Source organism: Thamnophis elegans, chromosome 5 (genome assembly GCF_009769535.1).
Source record: "Thamnophis elegans isolate rThaEle1 chromosome 5, rThaEle1.pri, whole genome shotgun sequence".
NCBI lineage: Eukaryota > Metazoa > Chordata > Lepidosauria > Squamata > Colubridae > Thamnophis > Thamnophis elegans.
The window spans coordinates 7585865-7607905 of record NC_045545.1 but is presented as its reverse complement, the minus strand read 5'-3'; the positions used below and the strand labels follow the sequence as shown (position 1 = coordinate 7607905).

The 22041-nt window shown below is 42.7% G+C and overlaps 1 protein-coding gene across 1 annotated transcript in view; it reads left to right on the top strand.

Moving 5' to 3' along the window:
* The first annotated feature begins 201 nt into the window (after window positions 1–201).
* BCAR3 (BCAR3 adaptor protein, NSP family member) overlaps window positions 202–22041 on the top strand; it is a 95229-nt gene continuing 73389 nt past the window's right edge. Inside the window, exons 1-2 of the mRNA XM_032217324.1 lie at window positions 202–527; window positions 19253–19292. Of these exons, the coding sequence (XP_032073215.1) occupies window positions 205–527; window positions 19253–19292 (363 nt within the window). The 5' untranslated portion in view covers window positions 202–204. The remainder of the gene's footprint in view (window positions 528–19252; window positions 19293–22041) is intronic.

The following is a 22041-nucleotide window of genomic DNA, read 5'->3' as shown; positions in this document are numbered from 1 at the left end:
GGCATTTGCCGGTTCTCCGAACTACTCAAAATTTCCGCTACCGGTTCACCAGAACCTGTCAGAACCTGCTGAATTTCACACCCATGTTTTTTTTGTAAGATATTGGGTTCATCAACCCTCATTTGTTTTACTTTCATAGAATAAGGAAGCTTCCATGTTTTATAATGTCCAGTATGTTCTATTTTTGTTTTTTAGACTTAAAGGATGATAGCAGCTGGGAAGTTTGCAAGTCTTCCACGGGATATGCAGATGAACCATGAGTTTCCCTTGGCCTCTTCTATGGATCTGTTGAGCAGCAAACCCGTTCTGGCTGATGAACTTCATTCTGGAACCCATCAAGATATTTCTATCCATGGTACCCTTCCGAGAAAAAAAAAGGGAGCCCTTCTTCTTGGGTCATGTGATGTCTTCAACAACATGAGAATGTTGCCATACACCCAAACAAATCAGTCTCCAGGAGGTTTAATTCAAGGTGTCACTGAAGAGTATCCCCAGAAAAACAGGAAAAGTGACAGCCGTCCACACAGGTAAATTGTGTTAAGTTTAAACCTATTGTGAAGGCGACTCTATTTTATTACATTTACAATAATACTTAAGAAAATCTCTCCTCCTCCCTACCCTTGTAGGTAGAAATCTCAATACAGCTATAACAATGTAGTTACAAAATGGATGTGTATGTGTGTGTGTGTGTGTGTATGTATGTATATGTATATGTTGTGGGGTCAGAACATGCATACACACACATACATACACACACACGTACGTATATGTATATGTGTTTGTATGTGTATGTGTGTGTGTGTATGTATACATACATACATACATGCATGCATACATACATATATATATATGTGTAGTATTTGTGCTGATAAATAAATAAATATTACACAAATGTAACAAAAGGCAACAGTAAAATATAGGAAAATCCGGCACTGAGTGGCGGGGCTACAAAATAGACAAAGTAACACAAAATGAAGAAGCGAAAGTACACGTTAAGACTTTTGGAATTCAAACCGAAAAGTATCTGCCTCGCAAGACCCTAGACATAACAATTGTTGATAAAAAAATACCAAAAAAGTCTGGATAGTGGACGACGTGGCAGTACCTGAAGATGGTTAGAAGAGTGAGAGAACTGGAGAAAATCACACAATGTAAAGACCTAAAAATAGAAATAGAACAACTGTTTGGTTTTATGGTTTTATTTGCATTTGTAGGCCGCCCTTTTCCCTGAGGGGACTCAGGGCGGCTCACAGAAAACCAGGGAAAGGGGAAATACAACATTGAGACAACAACACATAATAAAATAATGAGCAACATGCATACAACATTCGGGCGGGGTAGAAATCCTTATCCCCAGGCCTGACGGGCGAGCCAGTTCTTCAAGGCAGTGCGGAAGGCCTGGACGGTGGAGAGGGTACGAATCTCCACGGGGAGCTCGTTCCAAAGGGTCGGGGCTACTGCTGAGAAGGCCCTCCTCCTTGTGGTTGCCAGCCGACACTGGCTGGCCGATGGAATGCGGAGGAGGCCTAATCTATGGGATCTTATAGGTCGTAGGGAGGTAATTGGCAGAAGGCGGTCTCTCAAGTATCCAGATCCACTGCCATGTAGGGCTTTATGGGTGATCAATAGCACCTTGAAGCGCATCCGGAGATCGACAGGTAGCCAGCGCAACTCGCGGAGGATAGGTGTAATGCGGGTGAATCGGGGTGCACCCGCAATCACTCGCGCGGCTGCGTTCTGTACTAGCTGAAGTCGCCGGATGCTCCTCAAGGGCAGCCCCATGTAGAGCACGTTGCAGTATTCCAGCCTAGAGGTCACAAGGGCCCGAGTGACTGTTGTGAGGGCCTCCCGGTTCAGGTAGGGTCGCAACTGGCGCACCAGGCGTACCTGGGCGAATGCCCCCCTGGTCACAGCCGCTATATGATGGTCGAATGACAGCTGTGGATCCAGGAGGACTCCCAAGTTGCGGACCCTCTCTGAGGGGTGTAAAATTTGACCCCCCAGCCTGAGTGTTGGATTATTGGCCAAATCTTTGGGAGGAAAACACAACAGCCACTCGGTCTTTTCCGGGTTGAGCACAAGCTTGTTAATCCTCATCCAGTCCATGACGGCTTCAAGCCCCCGGTCCATCACGTCAACCGCTTCATTGATTTGGCACGGGGCGGACAGATACAATTGAGTATCGTCCGCATATTGATGGTATCTGATCCCGTGCCTACGGATGATCTCTCCCAGCGGTTTCATGTAGATGTTAAATAGTAGGGGGGATAAGACCGAACCCTGCGGCACCCCATATTTTAGTGGCCTTGGGGACGATCTCTGCCCTCCCACTAACACCGACTGCGACCTGTCCGAGAGGTAGGAGGAGAACCACCGTAACACGGTGCCCCCCACTCCCACCTCCCGCAGTCGTCGCAGAAGGATACCATGGTCGATGGTATCGAAAGCCGCTGAGAGGTCAAGGAGGACCAGGATGGAGGGATGTCCTTCATCTCTGGCTCTCCAAAGATCATCCATCAATGCGACCAAAGCGGTTTCCGTGCTGTAACCGGGTCTGAAGCCTGACTGGAAGGGGTCTAGATAGTCTGCTTCCTCCAAGGACCGTTGGAGCTGGAAGGCCACCACCTTCTCAACAACCTTCCCCAGAAAGGGGAGGTTGGAGACCGGGCGATAGTTGTTAAGGACAGCTGGATCCAAGGATGGTTTCTTCAGGAGGGGTCTCACCACCGCCGCTTTCAGTGCGGCGGGGAAGTGCCCCTCCCGAAGGGAGGCGGTTACAACCGCCTGGATCCAGCCTCGTGTCACCTCACTGCAGTTAGAAACCAGCCATGAGGGACACGGATCCAGGACACAGGTGGAGGAACTCACAGCTCTCATGGCCTTGTCCACATCCCCGGGGGTAACCTCCTGAAACTCAACCCAGAGCTGTTCTACTTGGTCCCCCTGTGCCTCGGCTGGAACTGCAGGTGTGGAGTCCAAGTCCGTCCGAAACCGAGCAATTTTGTCCGCTAAGAATTGGGCATATTCTTCAGCTCTGCCCTGCAAGGGTTCCCCCGTCTCCCTTTTGTTCAATAGGGAGCGGGTTATCCTAAACAGGGCGGCTGGATGGGACTCAGCGGATGCGACCAGGGAGGCTATGTGTGATCTTTTAGCTGCCCTAAGTGCCCTAGTATATTCCCTGGTGCAGGTGGTTACCATTGCTCGGTTCGATGCGGACTTATCGGACCTCCAACGGTGCTCTAGGCATCTCCTCCGGCGCTTCATCTCCCGGAGCTCCTCGGTGAACCAAGGGGGTCTCCGGGATCCGCCGCCTCGGAGGGGCCGCAGTGGCGCAATCCGGTCGAGGGCCTCTGACGCTGCCAAGTGCCACGCAGCAGCCAGAGTCTCTGCCGGACTGTGGGCGAAAGTGTCAGGAATAACCCCAAGCTCTGTCTGGAACCTTGCTGGCTCCATAAGACGCCTGGGGCGGAACCACCTGGTCGGTTCCTCCTCCCTACAGTGGGGGTTTGGCCTCCGGAAGTCGAGCCTCAGTAGGCAATGGTCTGACCACGACAGGGGTATGATGTCACTCCCCCTCAGACCAAGATCACACATCCACTGCTCCGAGAGAAATACGAGGTCAAGCATGTGTCCCGCTGAATGGGTTGGGCCTCGGATTACTTGAGCCAAGCCCATGGCTGTCATGGAAGCCATGAACTCCTGCGCCCCATCAGAGTTTTCACCGAGCGACGGCAAATTAAAGTCCCCCAGGACCATCAACCTAGGGAACTCAATTGCCAGCTCGGCTACCGACTCGAGGAGCGAGGGGAGGGCTGCTGCAACGCTGTTGGGAGGCAGGTACGTTAGCAGCAAACCCACTTGACCCTTGAGGTCCAACTTTAACAGCAAGGACTCACACCCGACAATCTCCGGAGCAGGGACCCTACGAGGAACTAACGACTCCCGGATAACAACGGCCACACCCCCACCCCTTCCCTGGGCTCTCGGCTGATGTAGCACCTGAAATCCTTCTGGGCACAGTTCTACAAGGGGGACTCCTCCCTCTGGGCCCAGCCAGGTCTCAGACTGTGGCAATGCAGGTCATCCTCGACGTGCAACAGTTCATTTAGCGACAGTTCAAAGTTGCAATGGCACTGAAAAAAGCGACATGACAAATTTTTCCGCACTTATTGCAGCATCCTCATGGCCATATGATTAAAAATTCAGCTGCTTGGCCCGCTGGCTATATTTATGATGTTGCAGTGTCAATGATCACACAATGGTCCATCTGACAAACAAAGTCCATAGAGCAGTGGCTCTCAACCTTCCCAATGTCGCGACCCTTTAATACAGTTCCTCATGGTGTGGTGACCTCCCCCCTTTTGCGACCTTCTGCAAGTAAAGTAAATGGGGAAGCCAGATTCACTTAACAACCGTGTTAGTAACTTAACAAATGCAGTGAATGAGGACCCGGATTGTTGTTGGGGGCGATATGCTGACTCTGTAAACCGCTTAGAGAGGGCTGAAAGCCCTATGAAGCGGTATATAAGTCTAACTGCTATTGCTATTGCTACTTTAAAAGAGGAAAATAAACTCAAATGCAGAAATATTAACTAGATTGGGGGAGAATACCTATCTTGGCAGCCATATATGTGAATCAACGTGTCATGCAACTTCCAAAAAAAACCTGATGCAATTTTAGTTGCAACTGTAGAATCTGAGTTTCTGCATCTTGAGAAGTAATGGTGTAAACTATAATCTGCATGTTGAGATGCCTCATATTTGTAAGAAGAATGTAAATAAATTGTATGCTGAGAGCTCATTTTTGTATGTTCACTGTAAGTTTGTATGTACACTGAAAGCTTATGCACCAGAAACCAATTCTTTGTGTGTCCAATCACACTTTGGCCAACAAAGAATTCTATAAAGAATTAGGTTTAATGAGTATTAAAAATAATTCCCACGAGAAAAGGTTGAAAGAATAGGGTTTGTTTATTTAGTTTGTTTAACAAGCTGTGTTTATGAGAGATATACATAGAAATATCTGGAAGCTTGTCACAAAGAAAACATCGAAGAGTAGTTTTCCACTGCTGTTTAAATTTAAGTTTTAAAAAAAATACCGGTAGCTCATGATTGAACATTGATTTAATTTTAATTTTAAGTCCAGTTTTGACCATAGGAGCAATTTCTTGGGATATGGTCAGTTCGTTCTCACTGGTGAGTTTCAAGCAAATCTCTAGACTCCCATTTGTTAGGGAGTGCTTCATCTTTGGATTTTCTGTGCCAAGGAAGGAAGGAAGGAAATTAATTGTTCATGCCATGCCTGCGCTATGATTCTAAAGCAGCCAGCCTCTTTCAGTGTTATGGCCGGGGAATTTTGGGAATTGAAGTCCACATAACTTACAGTTGCCAAAGTTGAGAAACACTATGCTAAAGTCTCAAAATTTCTTAACTCCTCCTGGCATTTTGGTGCGTGAGTCAGACAATTGATCACAAGCTGGGCTCTTATAGGCTCTCACCCTTATTCTTAATGTCCCTAGGCTTTGAGGAAGCAAAGCAAGTAGTAATTAATAGAATGAGGGACACGGAGTTCCAAGAAGAACTAAATAGGTTGCCTCTCCACAGTAGGGACAGAATCAAACAGAGTGTGTGGGAATCGGCAAGATATCTAAATGACCTGATCTCCCCAAAACAAAGAATAGCTTTCTTCAGAGCCAGATTTCACATTCTTCCTTCAGCACTCCTCCAGGGCAGGTATAAGAGAACACCTATAGCAGAACGGGTTTGTATATGTGGTAAAGGAGAAGTGGAAGATAATTCACATGTTCTATTACACTGCGAGCTATACAGAGCTTGTAGGTCTGCACATATTCTCCCCTTATTAGAGAGATTGCCAGGGAGGGCAGACCATTTTTATCTAGGCTTTCTCCTCCAGGACACTAACCCGGTTACCACGTATGCAGTGGCAAAGTTCTGTGCTGCTGCAATGTCCATAAGAAAAAAATTGGCTACAGAAGTATAGTTATCATCTTGTACCAATTATCTGAAGATACCTCTAACAATCTTTGGACCATTATGTTATTATCCACTTTTAATGTCAATACTTTTTAAATTATATTTTAATGTTAGTATTCTTTAATATAGTGTAAAAACTAATGTGTATTGCTGGTCTTTGACCGTAATAAAGATTTTTTACTTACTTCTGGTGCGTGAGTAGTCCATAGGGAGGAGGGGAGGACAAGTACCCATAATCATCATAGACACAGATACCGTGGAGGAACCAGTAATGCTGATAGGATTTACAGGCCCAGATCAGATTAAATAAATTGGTCTCCAGAGTACATGAAAAAACAGATGTATGAAGATCTCAGCATCTGAGCCTCTTTCATGCTTTCATCTCTCTCTCTCTCTCTCTCCCCCTCCCTCTCTCCACCCCCCCTCGAATAAACAAATATACAATATCCTATCTCAGAGAAAAGTGAATGCAAACAGGAAGCCATTTAACCTAATCTGTGTTGCTATAGCTTCTCTCTTCTGTCACACCAATTATCATTTACTTTTCTATCCATACCATCTGCCTTTTGTTTAGCAAATGATTTTTTTCTCTCTCAGTAACTATCCAGTAGTGGTGCAAAATATTTTGATTTGCTCATTTTGGTTTGGTTTTGATGTTATTCAGCGTGGAACTCTACATCCAACTTTTTTTCCCCAGAATCTTAAAAACATAAACTCATTAGTTCAATGTAGAACAATACACAATATACTATGAATTCACTAGTGCTCAACAGCTACTGAGTCATCAAAAGGACACTGTGGAATCTCCCCATTCTTGGAAATGTTTAAAAATAAGCTATAGAATCAGCTCTCGGGCTGGATCACGATAATCCCATTTCCATGCAGACTACACATGATTAATGTTATTTTAGAAGAAGACAAAGGGTGTGGGAAGTGGATGATTTACCATCATTCAAATAATAGTTCTTTAGTTTTGTAGCAACGCTTTTAAAAATACATCACAACGCTATAGGAGAAGAAAGGCCAGTTCTGATAAATAAAGTGTGACTTCCTTTCAAGGTGATAAAATTGGGCTTTGAAACCAAGTAGAAAGTATTAAGCCTAATGAAATTCGTAGGGTTATTGTGAATATAGGAACTTGTTTTCAATTGTATGGGACTTGTATATTTTTTTTTCAAAAATTCCATGACATCCTAGAAAATATGGGCAGTGGGATTTGCAGAATCCAGTGGGATTTGGAGAAAAGTGGGAGTGGGGGTTACATAATGGGATTGTGCACAGCCTGAACAGAACAATCTGTTGTAAGCTTTAATGTAATTGGGTCTATTTGCAAGGCTTGTGTGATTGTTTTGATGTCTACAATATATGTGCATATATATTGTGAAAATAATGCATATGGAATCGGGGGGGGGGAGCTTTTGAAGCAGCTGTACAAGCCTGGCAAAGGACCCACCTGGTTAATTAATTAATGGTAAAAATGCACTATGAACCATCTATTTAAATCCTTTGCTCAGCCTTCATTCTGAATGATGCCACTTATCCTCAGCATAGCTCTGAAGTTATTCTCAGGGTGAGACACCACAAATCCTTCCTCGTTGTTTTTTACTTTCAGTCCACTCAAGAGGATGCATAGAGCCAAATGTGGACAATAAACTGTTCTAGAGTACCCTGTTTCCCTGAAAATAAGACCTCCCTGGATAATAAGCCCAATTGGGCTTTTGAGCGCATGCACTAAAATAAACCCTTCCCCCCAAAAATAAGCCCTCCCCGGAAATATTGCAACAGAGCAGCAGCCATGAGGTGACCACGCTCGCCACCTCCTACACCTCAAAAATAATAGGACTTCTCCAAAAATAAGGCCAAGCACTTATTTTGGGGGTCAAAAGAAAATAAGATGCTGTCTTATTATCAGGGAAACACAATATGTCACTGGTCCAAAAACTGGTGTGAGCTTCACACCACAAACCTACTGTCGTAAGGAGCTGTTTCATTCCAGTGCATGATAGGGCTTCCCTGTCCATATGTATGAATTAGCCAGTGCATATTTGTACAATTAATGTTCTTTTTTTAAAAAAAAAATTACAATGGAGGAAGTGATGATCTTCTCTTCCTTGGCAAAACAAACAGACAGCCTGTTTGTGAGCTATAATTTGAGTGCTGTTTCTACCAGAGGTGAGTAGCTACCGGTTTGGCCCGGATCGGCTGAATAAGTAGCAGTAGTGGCAGGAGGCTCCGCCCACCTGCCCGGATGAACGCGCGCAAGAGAGTACCGGTAGTAGAAAAGTTAGTTAATTTTTGATGATTATTAAGTAGAGATTTTAGTACCTTATAGATTGTTTTAAATTACCACCGAATGTTTATCCATTAACATAAATTTACTATGATACTAATAGAGAAATAATAAAATAATAAATAACCAGGCCATAGAAATGCTAATATACATTCTGGGTGATTGTCTTAATAGAAATCTTAATATCTCTTTGATTGTCTTAGATGTCTAATGTTTATTTTCTTAGCACGTAATTAACTAATTTGGGATTGAGGGAAAAGTCCTATAAATCTTATTAATAAATCATTTTTTAAAGACGGTTATAAAGTTATAATATTGTGTGGACCTGGAGAGGAGAGGTGAGATAATCAGTAAATAACCTTTAGTTAACTACAATAATAACAATGAAATGTTAATGGACAATATTTAATGATACGTACAGGTGTGTTACGGGGGGGGGGGCGAATGCTTAGATATCTTATACTTAACCGAATTAATTTTAGAACATGTCATAAAGGTGCAACGGTATTGGAGATCTATTGAAATTGTAAATGAACGCCAGTAGGTGGTTGTGTCTTCTAATATAAATGATTCTAGATAAAAACATGTTTAAACAATGGTAACCAAATGAGAATTATGGTACAGGGCAGGGATGGGTTTCAGGCGGTTCGCGGCGGTCCCCACGAGCCGGTTGGTCGGCGAACCCGGAAGTAAGTAACTTCCGGGAACGCCGAAGGATCCACCCACCCGCCCGCATTTCTTACCCGGTTTTGACGAGTTCTGCGCTTCCACGCATGCACAGAACGCATACAGCGCCTGCGCGATCCTCCAGGAACAGCTGGAGCATCGCACAGGCGCTAGTACGCATGCGTGCACTGCGCGTGTGCACGAGGACGCCGCCGGCCCCGTTCCAACCGAACCGGTTGGAACGGGGTGAGAAACCCACCCCTGGTACAGGGATAGTAAAATATGTAACTTTTCTTTCTTGACTTAAAATGTACAACATGATTTGAATGAAGTATACGTAAGGACTGTGGAAGAAACACACTGAATATATTTGTAATCAATCGATACGCTTTCTACAAGATGTAACGAAAGATGATTTTATTTCTTTTTTTTTTGTTTAACTAAAACAATAAAAAAATTTCTCAAAAAAAAAAAGTTAGCAACCCACCAATATTGCACAGTTTCTACCTGTGCAATATTGAGGAAGACTGGCCCTGTCAAAGTTCATGGCCTTTACAGTACTGTAAAACCACACTGTTTTAGTACACTGGATGACTCAATAATAGAAATTTGGTTGAGTTTCAATCTTTGTGAATTTCTGCCTTTGACGTTTTGACCTTAAATTGAAAGTGAATGTTCAACCCCCCCCCCCAACAACCCACAAACCTTGTAAGTTATTAACTAGCATTACAAGAATGTGAAAAGGGAGAGAGAAATGAAGAATAAGAATGCGAGTGGATCTCTGGAATGTATAACAACCCTTAAGGCAGCGTGAATGTACTGATTTTAGTGCCTTTTATTATTTAAACATTCCTTTCTTATCTTGTGATATTTGGTCAGATCATTATTCATTATTAGGTATTTCAAAAAGCAGCATCTAGTGCTGCTATTAGCCTTTTGAGATTATGCTCTGGAAAGCTTTATGATTATATAAAGAAATAGGTCCAAATATCTGCCTCTGTTGGGCTCTACATGGGGCAGCCCTTGAAGAGTGTTCAGAGACTCCAGCTGGTCCAGAATGCAGCCACGCGAGCGATTTTGGGTGCACCCCGGTACACCCACGTTACCCCTATCCTCCGCGAGCTGCACTGGCTACCTATTGGTCTCCGGATATGTCTCCCTCCCCTTCTCCTGATTTGGGGTTGAACTGAGTACATGTAGCTCAGAGGAAGTTAAGAACTTCGCATAGATGGAAAATGCAGCATCTTGGCAAATACTCTTTGTAAATATACACTGTTTTGGAACTGTGAAGACCTGAATTCAAATTCTCTTTCAGCTATCACCTGCTAGGACAGTGTTTCTCAACCTTGGCGACTTTAAGTCCTGTGGACTTCAACTCCCAGAATCCCCCAGCCAGCACAGATTCTGGGAGTTGAAAATTCTGGGAGTTGAAGTCCGGACATCTTCAAGTTGCCAAGGTTGAGAAACACTGGGTTACAGGCTTTGGACATCAACAGCACAGATCATGACTGCATGGTTAGCTCCATCCAACGTGATATCCATTAGAAGAAGTGAGAAGGAAAGAGCAATTTATATTGCTTTAAACAATGCTCCTGATGCTGTTCAGATGCAGATATGGTGAATACTTTTTTTTCTCTTTGCCTTCTAGTGTTTGAAACCCCTCACTGTCATTTGAGAACAAGAATTGGATAATTTTGTCTGAAAGATGCAAAAGTTAGTTTTATGCACACAGTAGAGACTGGTGCAGTATTGCCCATAGAGAGTCACGTACCAACATTCTTGTGGGGTGGATCGAGAAGATACCCTTTTGACCTTTTGTGGGATTTACCTTTGGATTGAATCCTAATGTGTTTCCGTTAACAATTTGGGAAATGTCGCAAGAGTTCCAGAAACCACGAAAACTCAAATTCAGTTCAACTTCACTAATAGTTTGGTCATTAGTTCTTCATGCATGACCAATCCAGTTTTGAGCTGAATTCTTTTTCTGTCAATCAATTAGTCCCAAAGTATCTGCATATAGACACACTGCAAAGGTTCTTCTCCAGGTAGTTTCAATCTGCAGAGAGGAACTAGCACTCCGATGTTGATGGTTTGAGAGGATATTTGCTAACCATTGTAAATTGCTCAAAGGCTGATTTTCAGACAAGCTAAGCAGGGACAGACTCGATTGGGAGCTGATTAGGAAATCTCCCAAGCTACAGGCTAAAGTGTAAAGTTGGAAAAACATCCTGGAGGAAAGGAGCAACCACAGTGGTGGGTTTCAAAAACCTACTCTGTGGGTGTGGCCTCCTTTGTGGGAGTGGCTTGCTGCCCATGTGACCGGATGGGAGTGGCTTGCCGCCCATGTGCCCGGATATGAAGATGCCGATGACACTTGTCAGAACCACTTTAAATTACCTCACACACAGCACTGGCATGCATAAGAATATGATGTAAACTTGTTTTTTAAAAGGCATCTTTGGTTTGCGTTAAAACAACTTCAACACACGCAATGTTCTGATTGCACCACAAACGCAGGAGTCATCCTTACCTTTCACAGAGGCACTGAGTTTTATAAATAGGAGCATGATAGTGTAGAATAATCATATCCAAGGACCAGTGGTGGGTTTCAAAATTTTTTGGAACCTCTTCTGTAGGTGTGGCCTGCTTTCCGGGTCCACTGGTGGAACCTCTTCTAACCGGTTCGGTAGATTTGACGAACCGGTTCTACCGAATAGGTGCGAACTGGTAGGAACCCACCTCTGAGCAACCACTGCCATATTTTTCCAGACCAAACGACAAGGAGTTGTTATCCAGGTAGTTACCAGTAGATGAGTTCAACTGGAGGAAGATTCTACATAATAAGATTCAGGTCAGGCAAACCGGGCAGGAGACAAGAGCTACCACATCACTTCTCTGGAAGGACAGCTTTTGTCATCCCTTCTGACTTTTGATGGACTCTTTACCTTTTTTGCTTGAAATGAAGAATGACAAGAGACAGATGGAAATGGTTCGAGGTTCAGTGGTGTTGGTGTAAAATCTGCATGCGCCATCAGGCCACTTTCTATCCCCATAGTGGTCAGGCTCTTGTTCCCAGACTTAACCATTTAGAAAACAGCAACTGAATAAGTAACCTAGTTCAGGGGTGGACTTAAAAAAAAATCAGCAATGGGTTCTCTGCCTGGTTGCTGGGTGGGTGTGGCCATGGTGGGCGTTTTTTTTTTAAAAAAAACAGCGTAAGCAGCTAATAATGTAGCTAACCCTAATGATAACTCTTCTCCCTAGTAGAGGGTAGAAGTGATTGATTGATTGATTCATTCATTGAAATGCTGAAACTAGACAATAGCCAAAGCTATTCAGGCAAAGGCTTGGATCTTATTTTGTAATCTTGCCATAACATGACACAGATCGCACAGACTAGGCCTTAGAGCACACAGACTAGGCCTCCTCCGGATTCCATCGGCCGGTCAATGTAGGCTGGCGACCCCCCGGGGGGAGGGCCTTCTCTGTAGCTGCTCCGGTCCTCTGGAACGATCTCCCCGTTGAGATCCGGACCCTTACTACCCTTCCGGCCTTCCGTAAAGCGACGAAGACCTGGCTGTTCCGGCAGGCCTGGGGCTGTTGAATTGTCCAGCCCCACCCTAGGTTGTGATTGTTGTTGCAATTTTAAACTGCTGTTTTATTTTTGTATCCCCCTTCCTTTTTTTATTGTAAGCCACCCAGAGTCTTCCGAGAGTGGGCGGCATACAAAACTAATAAAACAAACAAACAAACAAATAAACAACACTATTTCAAGCCCTGACGGTAATACATATCCCAATGATATTATGTATTTGCCGTTTGGGTACAACCCAAGTCTTCTCAACATACACATTCCATATAATAGCCATTCTATTCTATATCCATTCATCTGTGAATATAGAAGTGGCTCTACAATGCTACTCTGGATGCATAGAGTTTAGTACAATGGGGGGCACTGTAAATCTATCCTTGTAGTAATGGTGTTATTCTGTGATGCTGTTCATGGTTTTTTTATTAACAGAATAACAGAGTTGGAAGGGACCTTTCAGAAGCTGAAATACACCAAGTGAATGAGAGGAAGAGTGGGAAGCAGAGGAGAGAAGAAAGATAGGAAGAGAGGGATAGGAGAGAGGGTAAGGGGGGAAGATGAGGAGAATAAGGAGGAGTGGAATGAAGAGAGAGGAAAAGGAGAAAGGAAGGGGAAGTAGAGTAGAAAAGGATGATGGAGGGAAGAAAGGAGGTAGGAGAAAGGCAGAAGAAAGAGGTGTATGGAGAGCAGAAGAGCTAATAATGGGTTTTTTATCTTTCTGGGCGTTGATGACAAGAGGAACTGATGTAATTACTACTTAATACAATATGATATTGGCTATGTAATAGTATACATGTGATTATATGTTATGAAAATGGAAAATAAAAAAGTATATTTTGGAAGGGACCTTGGAGGTCTTCTAGTTCAACACTCTGCTCAAGCAGGATACCCTTTATCTTTACAGACAAGTGTCCAGTTCTCTGGAATGGCTACCTATTAGTTTTTGATGGCTTCTGTCTTCAAAGTTGATAGAGGCTGATCATGGTCCAGTGTTCTTCAATAGGTTTTGTCAGCAGCTGGCTGGCTGTCACAATGGCGTAAAGTTTCCTTTGTAGCCCTTGAGTGGCCAATCTCAAGCTCTCTTCCCAGACTTCAGTAACACTATAAAGCAATTGGTTACGCATATGGTGATCATCAATTCTGATGATGTGTCTCCCCTCTCCCACCTCATCTGGATTCTGATAATCAGGGACTCCATGCTGGTGGACTCTGCATGATCCAAGATCTCCAAGTTAAAGTTTTGCCAATGAATGTCAAGAACAGGGAGGAGAAGGATAACCACATTGTTGCTTCGTCTACCAATGGCCTTTATTAAAAGCAATATTGGATGTGTGGACCTCGGAGCACTTTCAGAGCTTATCCAATGATCTGTCATACAGTGATTGTCTGCATTTTCATGCCCTAGCTTTAGTAGCCCAGATAAATTTAGTTAAAAGTCACTGTACTGCTACTCCATTGTTGAGGACCCGGATTGTTGTTGGGGCAATATGCTGACTCTGTAAACCGCTTAGAGAGGGCTGAAAGCCCTATGAAGCGGTATATAAGTCTAACTGCTATTGCTATTGCTATTCCACTAGAATGGATTTTTTTTTTCTGGCATAAAGAAAAAGATAGACTGCATGATGGGGAAATCTTGGGTGGATTAAAAATAGAAACCCTCCATAAATTTCTACAGATGAAGTTGGGTTATTTGACGGTAAAATGCCACTTATAAATAGCTGTTTCAGAATATTGGTACACTAAAGACAACACATTTACAACTGGCTTATTTTACCCCTAGTGTGTACATGTTTCTGTTTTAGTGCTTATGGTAGGAAGCAGGATGTGTGCAGAAGTTAACATTTCTTTTAGATGGGAAGTTGCTTTTTGTTATCCTAGTTCTCCTATCTTCCGAAGGATGAAACCACTTTTTCTTTCCAATGCTAATGAGCTACATCAAATGGCCCTTTGTTGACATAGGAATTGGGCTTATATGATCACTGGGAAGTCAAACAGTCACGCAGAGTCCACACCGCTGGGTTAGTAGATTTTCATCATGTATCGGTAGAAGCTATCCTTTGGCGGTTACAGGAAAGAGCTTGTAAGCAAACAGCACTAGAGACAAGAAAAAGAGGAATGACTTGGGGGTTCTCCAGGAAGGCAAACATCTTCAAACTAGGAACTTTATAACACCAGATGAAAAGCAGCTGACTAAGGTGGTGAGACAAGCTTTCAGCTGCAATTGATGTAAGGGGACTCCTGTGCAGCTGTGTTTGAGCGGAGTTATAATCCTGTAGGTTTATTGCTGGTGGCCTCATAAATGTTAATTAGAGCTGATGGAAAGAGCTGCATTCGCAGTTTGCTTGATTGGTTTTCTGGGTTTGCCTGCATGTGCAAAATAATTGAGAGAAGGGCAATTGATAATCTTAAGAGACATGGTGTTTTCATCTTCAGAAGAGGACCCGTAACCAGAAATCTTGCAAAGGAAGAAGGGGATAAGGGGTGGATGAAGGACGTGCGCGCACACACACACACAGAGAGAGAGAGAGAGAGAGAGGGAGAGAGGGAGAGAGGGAGAGAGAGAAATTGTAAAAGCTTTATTATTTATGAAACTCCTTAGAATGTCTCTTTATCAAAAGAAACAAAAATAGTGTTTAGGGCAATAGCTAGACAGTATTTTAACTACAAGCAGGATTCTTAAAGTGCCACTGGCACTTCTTTTGATACCACCCAGACTCCCTGCCCACTCTTTTTGAATTTTAAAACAAAATTCTTTTGATTTTCAGCAGTGCTACAAAAATAAAACAGCCAGCTTTTTTATTTTCAAGAATGCAGCTGAGCCACAAATAAGCTTTATGAATTCTCTTAGAAATTTAGAATGATAAGAGTGCTTTGTCTGGAAGGTCTGTCCACTTGGCCAGAAAAAAAATAAAGCAGAGAAGAATATCTTGTGTGAGAAAATAGTAATTGATGTTTTCTAACTAATCGTGCTGATAGTGATTGTGGATATCAGCAAACCAGCGGTGGGATTCAAATAATTTAACAACCGGTTCTCCTCCTTAATGATCAACAGGGTAGGTGTGGCTCAGTGATCATGTGACTGTGTGGGTGTGGCCAACTCAACGTCACTAAGGTTGATGGGCGCTTCACCTTAGCTGTTGCAATGTCATAAGGGTTAACCGGAGAGGCAGTTTCTGTAAGCAGGGCAACAAAGATTAGCTAGAAACAACACCAGAATGTTTCCTTCCTGCCTTACAGGATTAGCCCTGTAAAGTAGAAACAAACAAAAGGAGATTTCTTCCAACAACTGGTTCTCCCGAATAGGTGCGAACTGGCTGAATCTCACCACTGCAGCAAACCTATAGCCCACAGATGTCAAATTCACCCTGTCATGTTGCCGTCCCATGGCGTTTCGTGATGTTTTCTCCCTTTGCGTAATGGGTGGGCGTGGCCTGCATGTGATCCATCTGGTCTAGGGGCCGCCATTTTGGTACCCCTGCTATAGCCATTGTCTGAGAGAACCTGAAACCTGGTTTTAAAATTTTGAACGTACCCATCAGCTCAACAAGGGTGGTAACTCACATTATAAGCTTTGTGAGGTTTTTTTTTTCCAGATGACTTGTTCCCAAGTTCATAAAAATACATGTGCCAATAAAAAAAGGAAATTGGAATGCCTGAAATAGTCATTTTTCATTTCATTTTCCCTTTATTTGTATGCCGCCCTTTTCCCTGGGGGGACTCAGGGCGGCTCACAGTTCAAAAAGGGGGGGGGGGAGGACAAACAATTTCTAACATAAAGACAATACATCATTATTAAAAACACAACAGTCACACAATTCGAGTGGGGTTAGAATCTTAACCCCAGGCCAGCCGGGACAGCCAGATCTTTAGGGCGGCGCGGAAGGACTGGAGGGTGGTGAGGGTCCGAATCTCTACGGGGAGTTCGTTCCAGAGGGTCGGAGCAGCCACCGAGAAGGCTCTCCTCCGGAGTCATTATAGTGTTCTGATCAGGAGTGGTAATCGCTTCCCTATCAGTTCGCAAATGTGAGCCACATCCGCACATGCACTCTGCCTTCCGCCCATGTGCTTTGCCTAAAGAAAGGGCCTAAGTGGGATGCCGTAGAGCCAGGGCGGGTGGGCGGGGCCACCCGTGATTTCCGCTACCGGTTTGGGTGAACTGGTCCGAACTGGTAGAATACCACCACTAGTTCTGTTTGGTGTTGATATGGGTGTCCACAGCAAATGAAGCCTTCATCGAAAATTACGACAACACATGCAGTGGTGGCATTTATGACAATAGCAATAGCAATAGCAGTTCGACTTATTTACCGCTTCATAGGGCTTTCAGCCCTCTCTAAGCTGTTTACAGAGTCAGCATATTGCCCCCAACAACAATCCGGGTCCTCATTTTACCCACCTCGGAAGGATGGAAGGCTGAGTCAACCCTGAGCCGGTAAGATTTGAACAGCCGAACTGCTGAACTGCAGTCAGCTGAAGTAGCCTGCAGTGCTGCATTTAACCACTGCGCCACCTCGGCCTTCTGATGCCCAACAGATGTTTGGAGATTGTGAGGCTTGTTTTGCCTTCTAGATGTGTATGAAAGACATTTTCCCAGGTTCATTGTCCATTGCTTGCAACTGGAAAAAGCTTGATTGGGAAAGACCCAATCAAGTTGAATTACTGAACCAGTAACTTGAGATCTGTTCTATTTGTTTTTTTTAAAATAAACCTTGTTCTCTACTTGGATCGTGGAGATGCAGTTAAAATGGATAACGGTTATTACATGAACTATGCTGGTTAACATTTCAAATAGATAAAGAACTGTTTAGTTTAGCAAGTTGAACCCCTACTGGTTTTTTTAATAGAGAGATAATAGTCTCCTTGTTCTGAGATCCCTTAACTCTGGTTTGATGAGTGCAGATATTGTGACTGTCCTGTATCAAATCCGGTGTAAGCCATTGTTTTGTAGCCTGCTTAATTAAAGGTTACATCTTTTGTTCTCTTTCTTTCTCCCAGCAGTACTTGTGTGTGACCCTAGTGTTATCTGCATTAATTGCTGAATTATATGGGTGGTTTTGTCATATCTGGTGAACATATGAATTATACCTCAGGTTGTAGAGTTCACAGAGTTCAAAATAATCTGATTTCCAACAATAGACAGAGGTTAGAAGGTTCCTAGTCTGATTAGTTCCAAAGTCATGTCTCCTAAAGTTGGATATTGAATTGCTAGCATAAGATTAACTTAATAAATATCCTGTTTGAAGCTATCGGAGTAGGGCTGATGGTGCTTGTCATTCAGCACCACCAAAAGCATTTTCCAGTGGAACAGCCAGTTAACAAAACGAATGTATATTAAAAAAAAACAAAAAACTAATACATGCATTCAGCACAAAATCATAAGGACTATTCTTTTTCATCAGATACTTGGTGTGTTATCTACAAAGGAGAGGGCAGAGAGACACGCATGTAGAAAAATAAAGACCCTTTTAACATTAAACACTAACAAATTCATTACGGTTTATAGTGTATGTTCGTTAGTCCCTAAGGACAGTAGTAGGAGAAGGAATCTGGTGGTCTTCAGACTTTTATAGATTTTAAGTGCCCATCTACTCCAGTCTGCATATCTAGTGGTAAGAAATTATGAGAGTTCAAAGTTAGGATCTATTGTCGTTAGGGAAAATTAAAAAAAAGTTCATATCCGATTTTTTTTCATCCTTACTATAACATATGTAAATTTTATCTGATTAATTTATAATAAAGTTGATGTACGATATATTGCTTAAGTTTGGAATTAACCCTCCCCCCCAAGCTACTCTGAAGTTATCTAAATGATGTTATTTAGAGTGATTTAATAGAAAATCAACTTCAAGTCAATACAGTATATTCCCATATATCCATTCTTATAATTACTTTATTGTTATTAGAAACTACTAGCATTTTATCAATTGGGCTACTGCTATGGATAGGTAATCCAGTGTGAGTTTAATTTTTTTATAATACTAATTTTTGCTGGGTTGATAACTCATAGCCAGTGCTATATATTGTCCAGATTTTGATTAATTATAAATATTGCCATGACACAAGGCTGGGATTGGATCTTACAATAAAGATGATTTATTTTATCATATTTATTTGATAGGGAATAATAATGTTAGGGCCTCGATCATGTTTATAAACTATTATGGTAAGAGCTGCATGGGAAACTACATTGTGGTTTCATATGATACGTGAATTCAGTCTAGAGCTTGTTCTAGATGCAAACTGAAAATCAAATTAAAGCAGTAGCTGTTCAAAACCAAGAGGCTAGATCAGCGGTTCCAAGCCTTATTTTTGTCCATGCACCACCTAAGCATCTTTAAAATCCTGATCCCCCCCATCCCCCTGTGACATATAATTCTTACTTTACTCAAAAAGTGAACTCTACTCACACGGAGGAAGGCCATTAACTTGGTTTAAACAAGGTTCCAAATTTGCTCCCATTAAAAATCAAATTCCCCCCCCCCCCGTGGGGCAGGGCCCCCACATTGCGAACCACTGGGCTAGACAGATGTTGCTTTGGGATTCTGATGTTAGAAAAAGGCCAGAAATAAATCTGCTTTTCCGCCCTGTTTCCCCTGATTTAAAGCGTTCTCCTTTAAAAGAGACAATAAAAGAAGAGTAACGAGATAAAACCGATTTTGTTTTAAATTACACAAAATGATTATACAGGCTAACATATTGCTACTTCTTTTCAGAGACCAGAATACTACGGATCCAGGTTTGGAGTATGTGAAGGTATGAAATATGACTTAATTACTTCCATAATTTTAAAAAAGAATGTTAAAGCCTCTATTTTATTAGTAAATTATTGTAATTGCAATAATATATTCCTTCTTTGGTTCATTAGATCTAATTTATTATGGTAGTTTGACTTCTTTAAAAAAAAAAGCTTGACTTATTTTGTTTTTAAAGAGAGAGTGATAACTAATTAGATTACTTGAATCAAGCTTGGAGAAAGCAAGATCAGATTGCAAACTTAGTAATTAATCACCACTGTCGCTAACGGCTTTTTCATTTTCTCTTGGAAATATTCCAGCAATCATTCTGTTATATCAAAGTAGATGAAAGGAAGTTTGTAATTTGATCTTCACTCTCTTTGGAACAAGCTGCTTTAATATGAACAGAATGTCTATCTGTAGGACACATTCATTCCAAATGTTGAAATGGTGAATCAGTGTTGGAAAGAAAGCTAAGAAAACTAGAGCAATTGATGAGCCCTGAATCTATCTAAACCAGTGGTGGGTTTCAAAAATTGTTCGAACCTACTCTGTGGGTGTTGCCTCCTTTGTGGGAGTGGCTTGCCACCCATGTGACCGGATTGGAGTGGCTTGCCGCCCATGTGACCGGATATGAAGATGCCGATGACACTTGTCAGAACCACCTTAAATTACCTCACACACAGCACTGGCATGCATAAGAATAGGATGTAAACTTGCTCTGGACAGGGTTACGACTCTGAGCAGGGCGCAGAGAGGCTGGTTGGCCACCAGGACGCGCCTGAGCCTTGGACCAGTGGGGAGGAGACAAGGGAGAGTGAGCCGGATGCCAGTAGTAAGTTGTTCCTGGATGCACGGCATCGAAGAGCTAATAAGCGTCAGGAACAGTTGTGCAGTTACAGGAGGTAATTGCCCTCAGCTGGTGGTTATTAGGCTCCTCTCCAGACTGTAAAAAGACTCCTTGTGCACACGCCACTCTTTGCAGAAGTCAACGCAGGAATGAATGTCGGAGGACATTACTGTGAGCTTGACAGGCTGGATTGCTGCCCAGCCTTATCTGTGTTTATTGCTGCCCAAGCTTGTCTGTGCCGGTTTGCTGCCAAGGACCTGTCTGTCTGTTAATTAAATGCCGTAACTTATCTGTGGCTCGGAGTGTGTGTTGGTGTGGGACGAGGGGGGGTCAGAACAGAATGCTATTGCTATAATTTCCCAAGAGACAAGACCTACAGCATGACTCTCTTGCCAGATTTGAAGGGACAAGCGGATGTAATTGGGGAGATGATACCTCACCCTACGGTGACGAATGTGTTCACTCACAGTCTGGTGTAGATGCGGAATAGGAGCAGAGAGAGAGCACTGAACCTTTTAGCAGCCTACACAGTGGAGACCGGGGGTGGGATCTCTCCTTCCCAAGCTCCACTGACTGGAACCAATCTTGGAAAAAGGAGATGGACCAGCAGAACACAGCTTCTGGTGACTTTAGTCATGGAAGTGTGTGTATTAGTGCAAATTATATTCAAAAGTTATCAAGCAATGTCCAAGGGTGATGTGGTTTATTTATCAACTATAGTTCTAACTCCTCTATTTAAGTTTTCCTTGTAAATATACAAGCAGTAAATCTTGCTTGTTTACCTTGAACTCAGAGAGGCTAATTGCCCCAAAGGTTGTCCATTAGTGATTGCACTTCTTCATTTCAGATAATCTTTGACACATGCCTATTACAGAAGGAAATGACTTTGATAAGCAGGAAGCCATAAAAATGATCCTTAAATTGCAATTCTCTGCAATGGGGAGTGACCTTTGAAATTGAAGGAACTTCCAGGTAAATCCCCAATAGGTCATACCTTGGAACTTCCGAGTAACCACGACTAGATCAACCGCGCAGTATGAGGTAAGGTAGGGATGTACTATAGTCAGATTATCATTTCAGGCTAATGGGGGAAGGGATTTCGCATCGGTTGAGAAGCCATTGCTTGCTTTTCAGTTTGACTGGCTTTCAAAAATGCTTGCAGAATTTTAAAAAAATAATAAAAACGTTACATTAACAAGATTAAGGAAGGAACTTGAAAATAGGTAGTCCTATAATTTCTTCTGGACCTGTCTGAGACACTGTTTTATCTAATTCATTTGTGAAGAATTATATTTCACAGCTGAGGAAAAGGTCTCCAACATATTTACATTTGGAGCTAAAGGCGGTGAAGAAATATTTTTTGGTTCCACAAATGGCAACTTGTCGTTCCTCTATTTCACAATTTTAGACCTCATGGCATAGAATCTAGCCAGTTTCATATGAACCTTGGTCAAAAGAAGGAGCCAAAGAAATTGTTCTTTGGCAAACTCCATCGCATGTGCAATACACCTACCATGTAATATCCTGGACTTCGCTCTTGCAATGAACTGAAACTTGAGGGTTTTTTTGTTCTGTGTTTTTTCATGGCTTCTCACAGTCTTTGAACCTGCCTTGGTCAAAGAGTGAATGGAACCGTTTACCCGCCTTACCTTTGGTATGCAAATTATCGTTTTTGCAAGTTGATAATGTCCTAACAAATTAGGGCAAAGTACATCAACTGCAGAAGAATGGTAACAGTTTATTTGCATCCCAACATCAGAACACCAATTTGCCAAATGAGCAATGGTCATCATTCTCTACGTATGGGAATTCCACATAGCCTTGTCAATCAACTTTCAATCACAATTGGTATCATCTTTCTGTTGCTAAGCAAAGCGGTTGTTAAGTGAATTGCCTCTGATTTTACACCCTTTTCTGC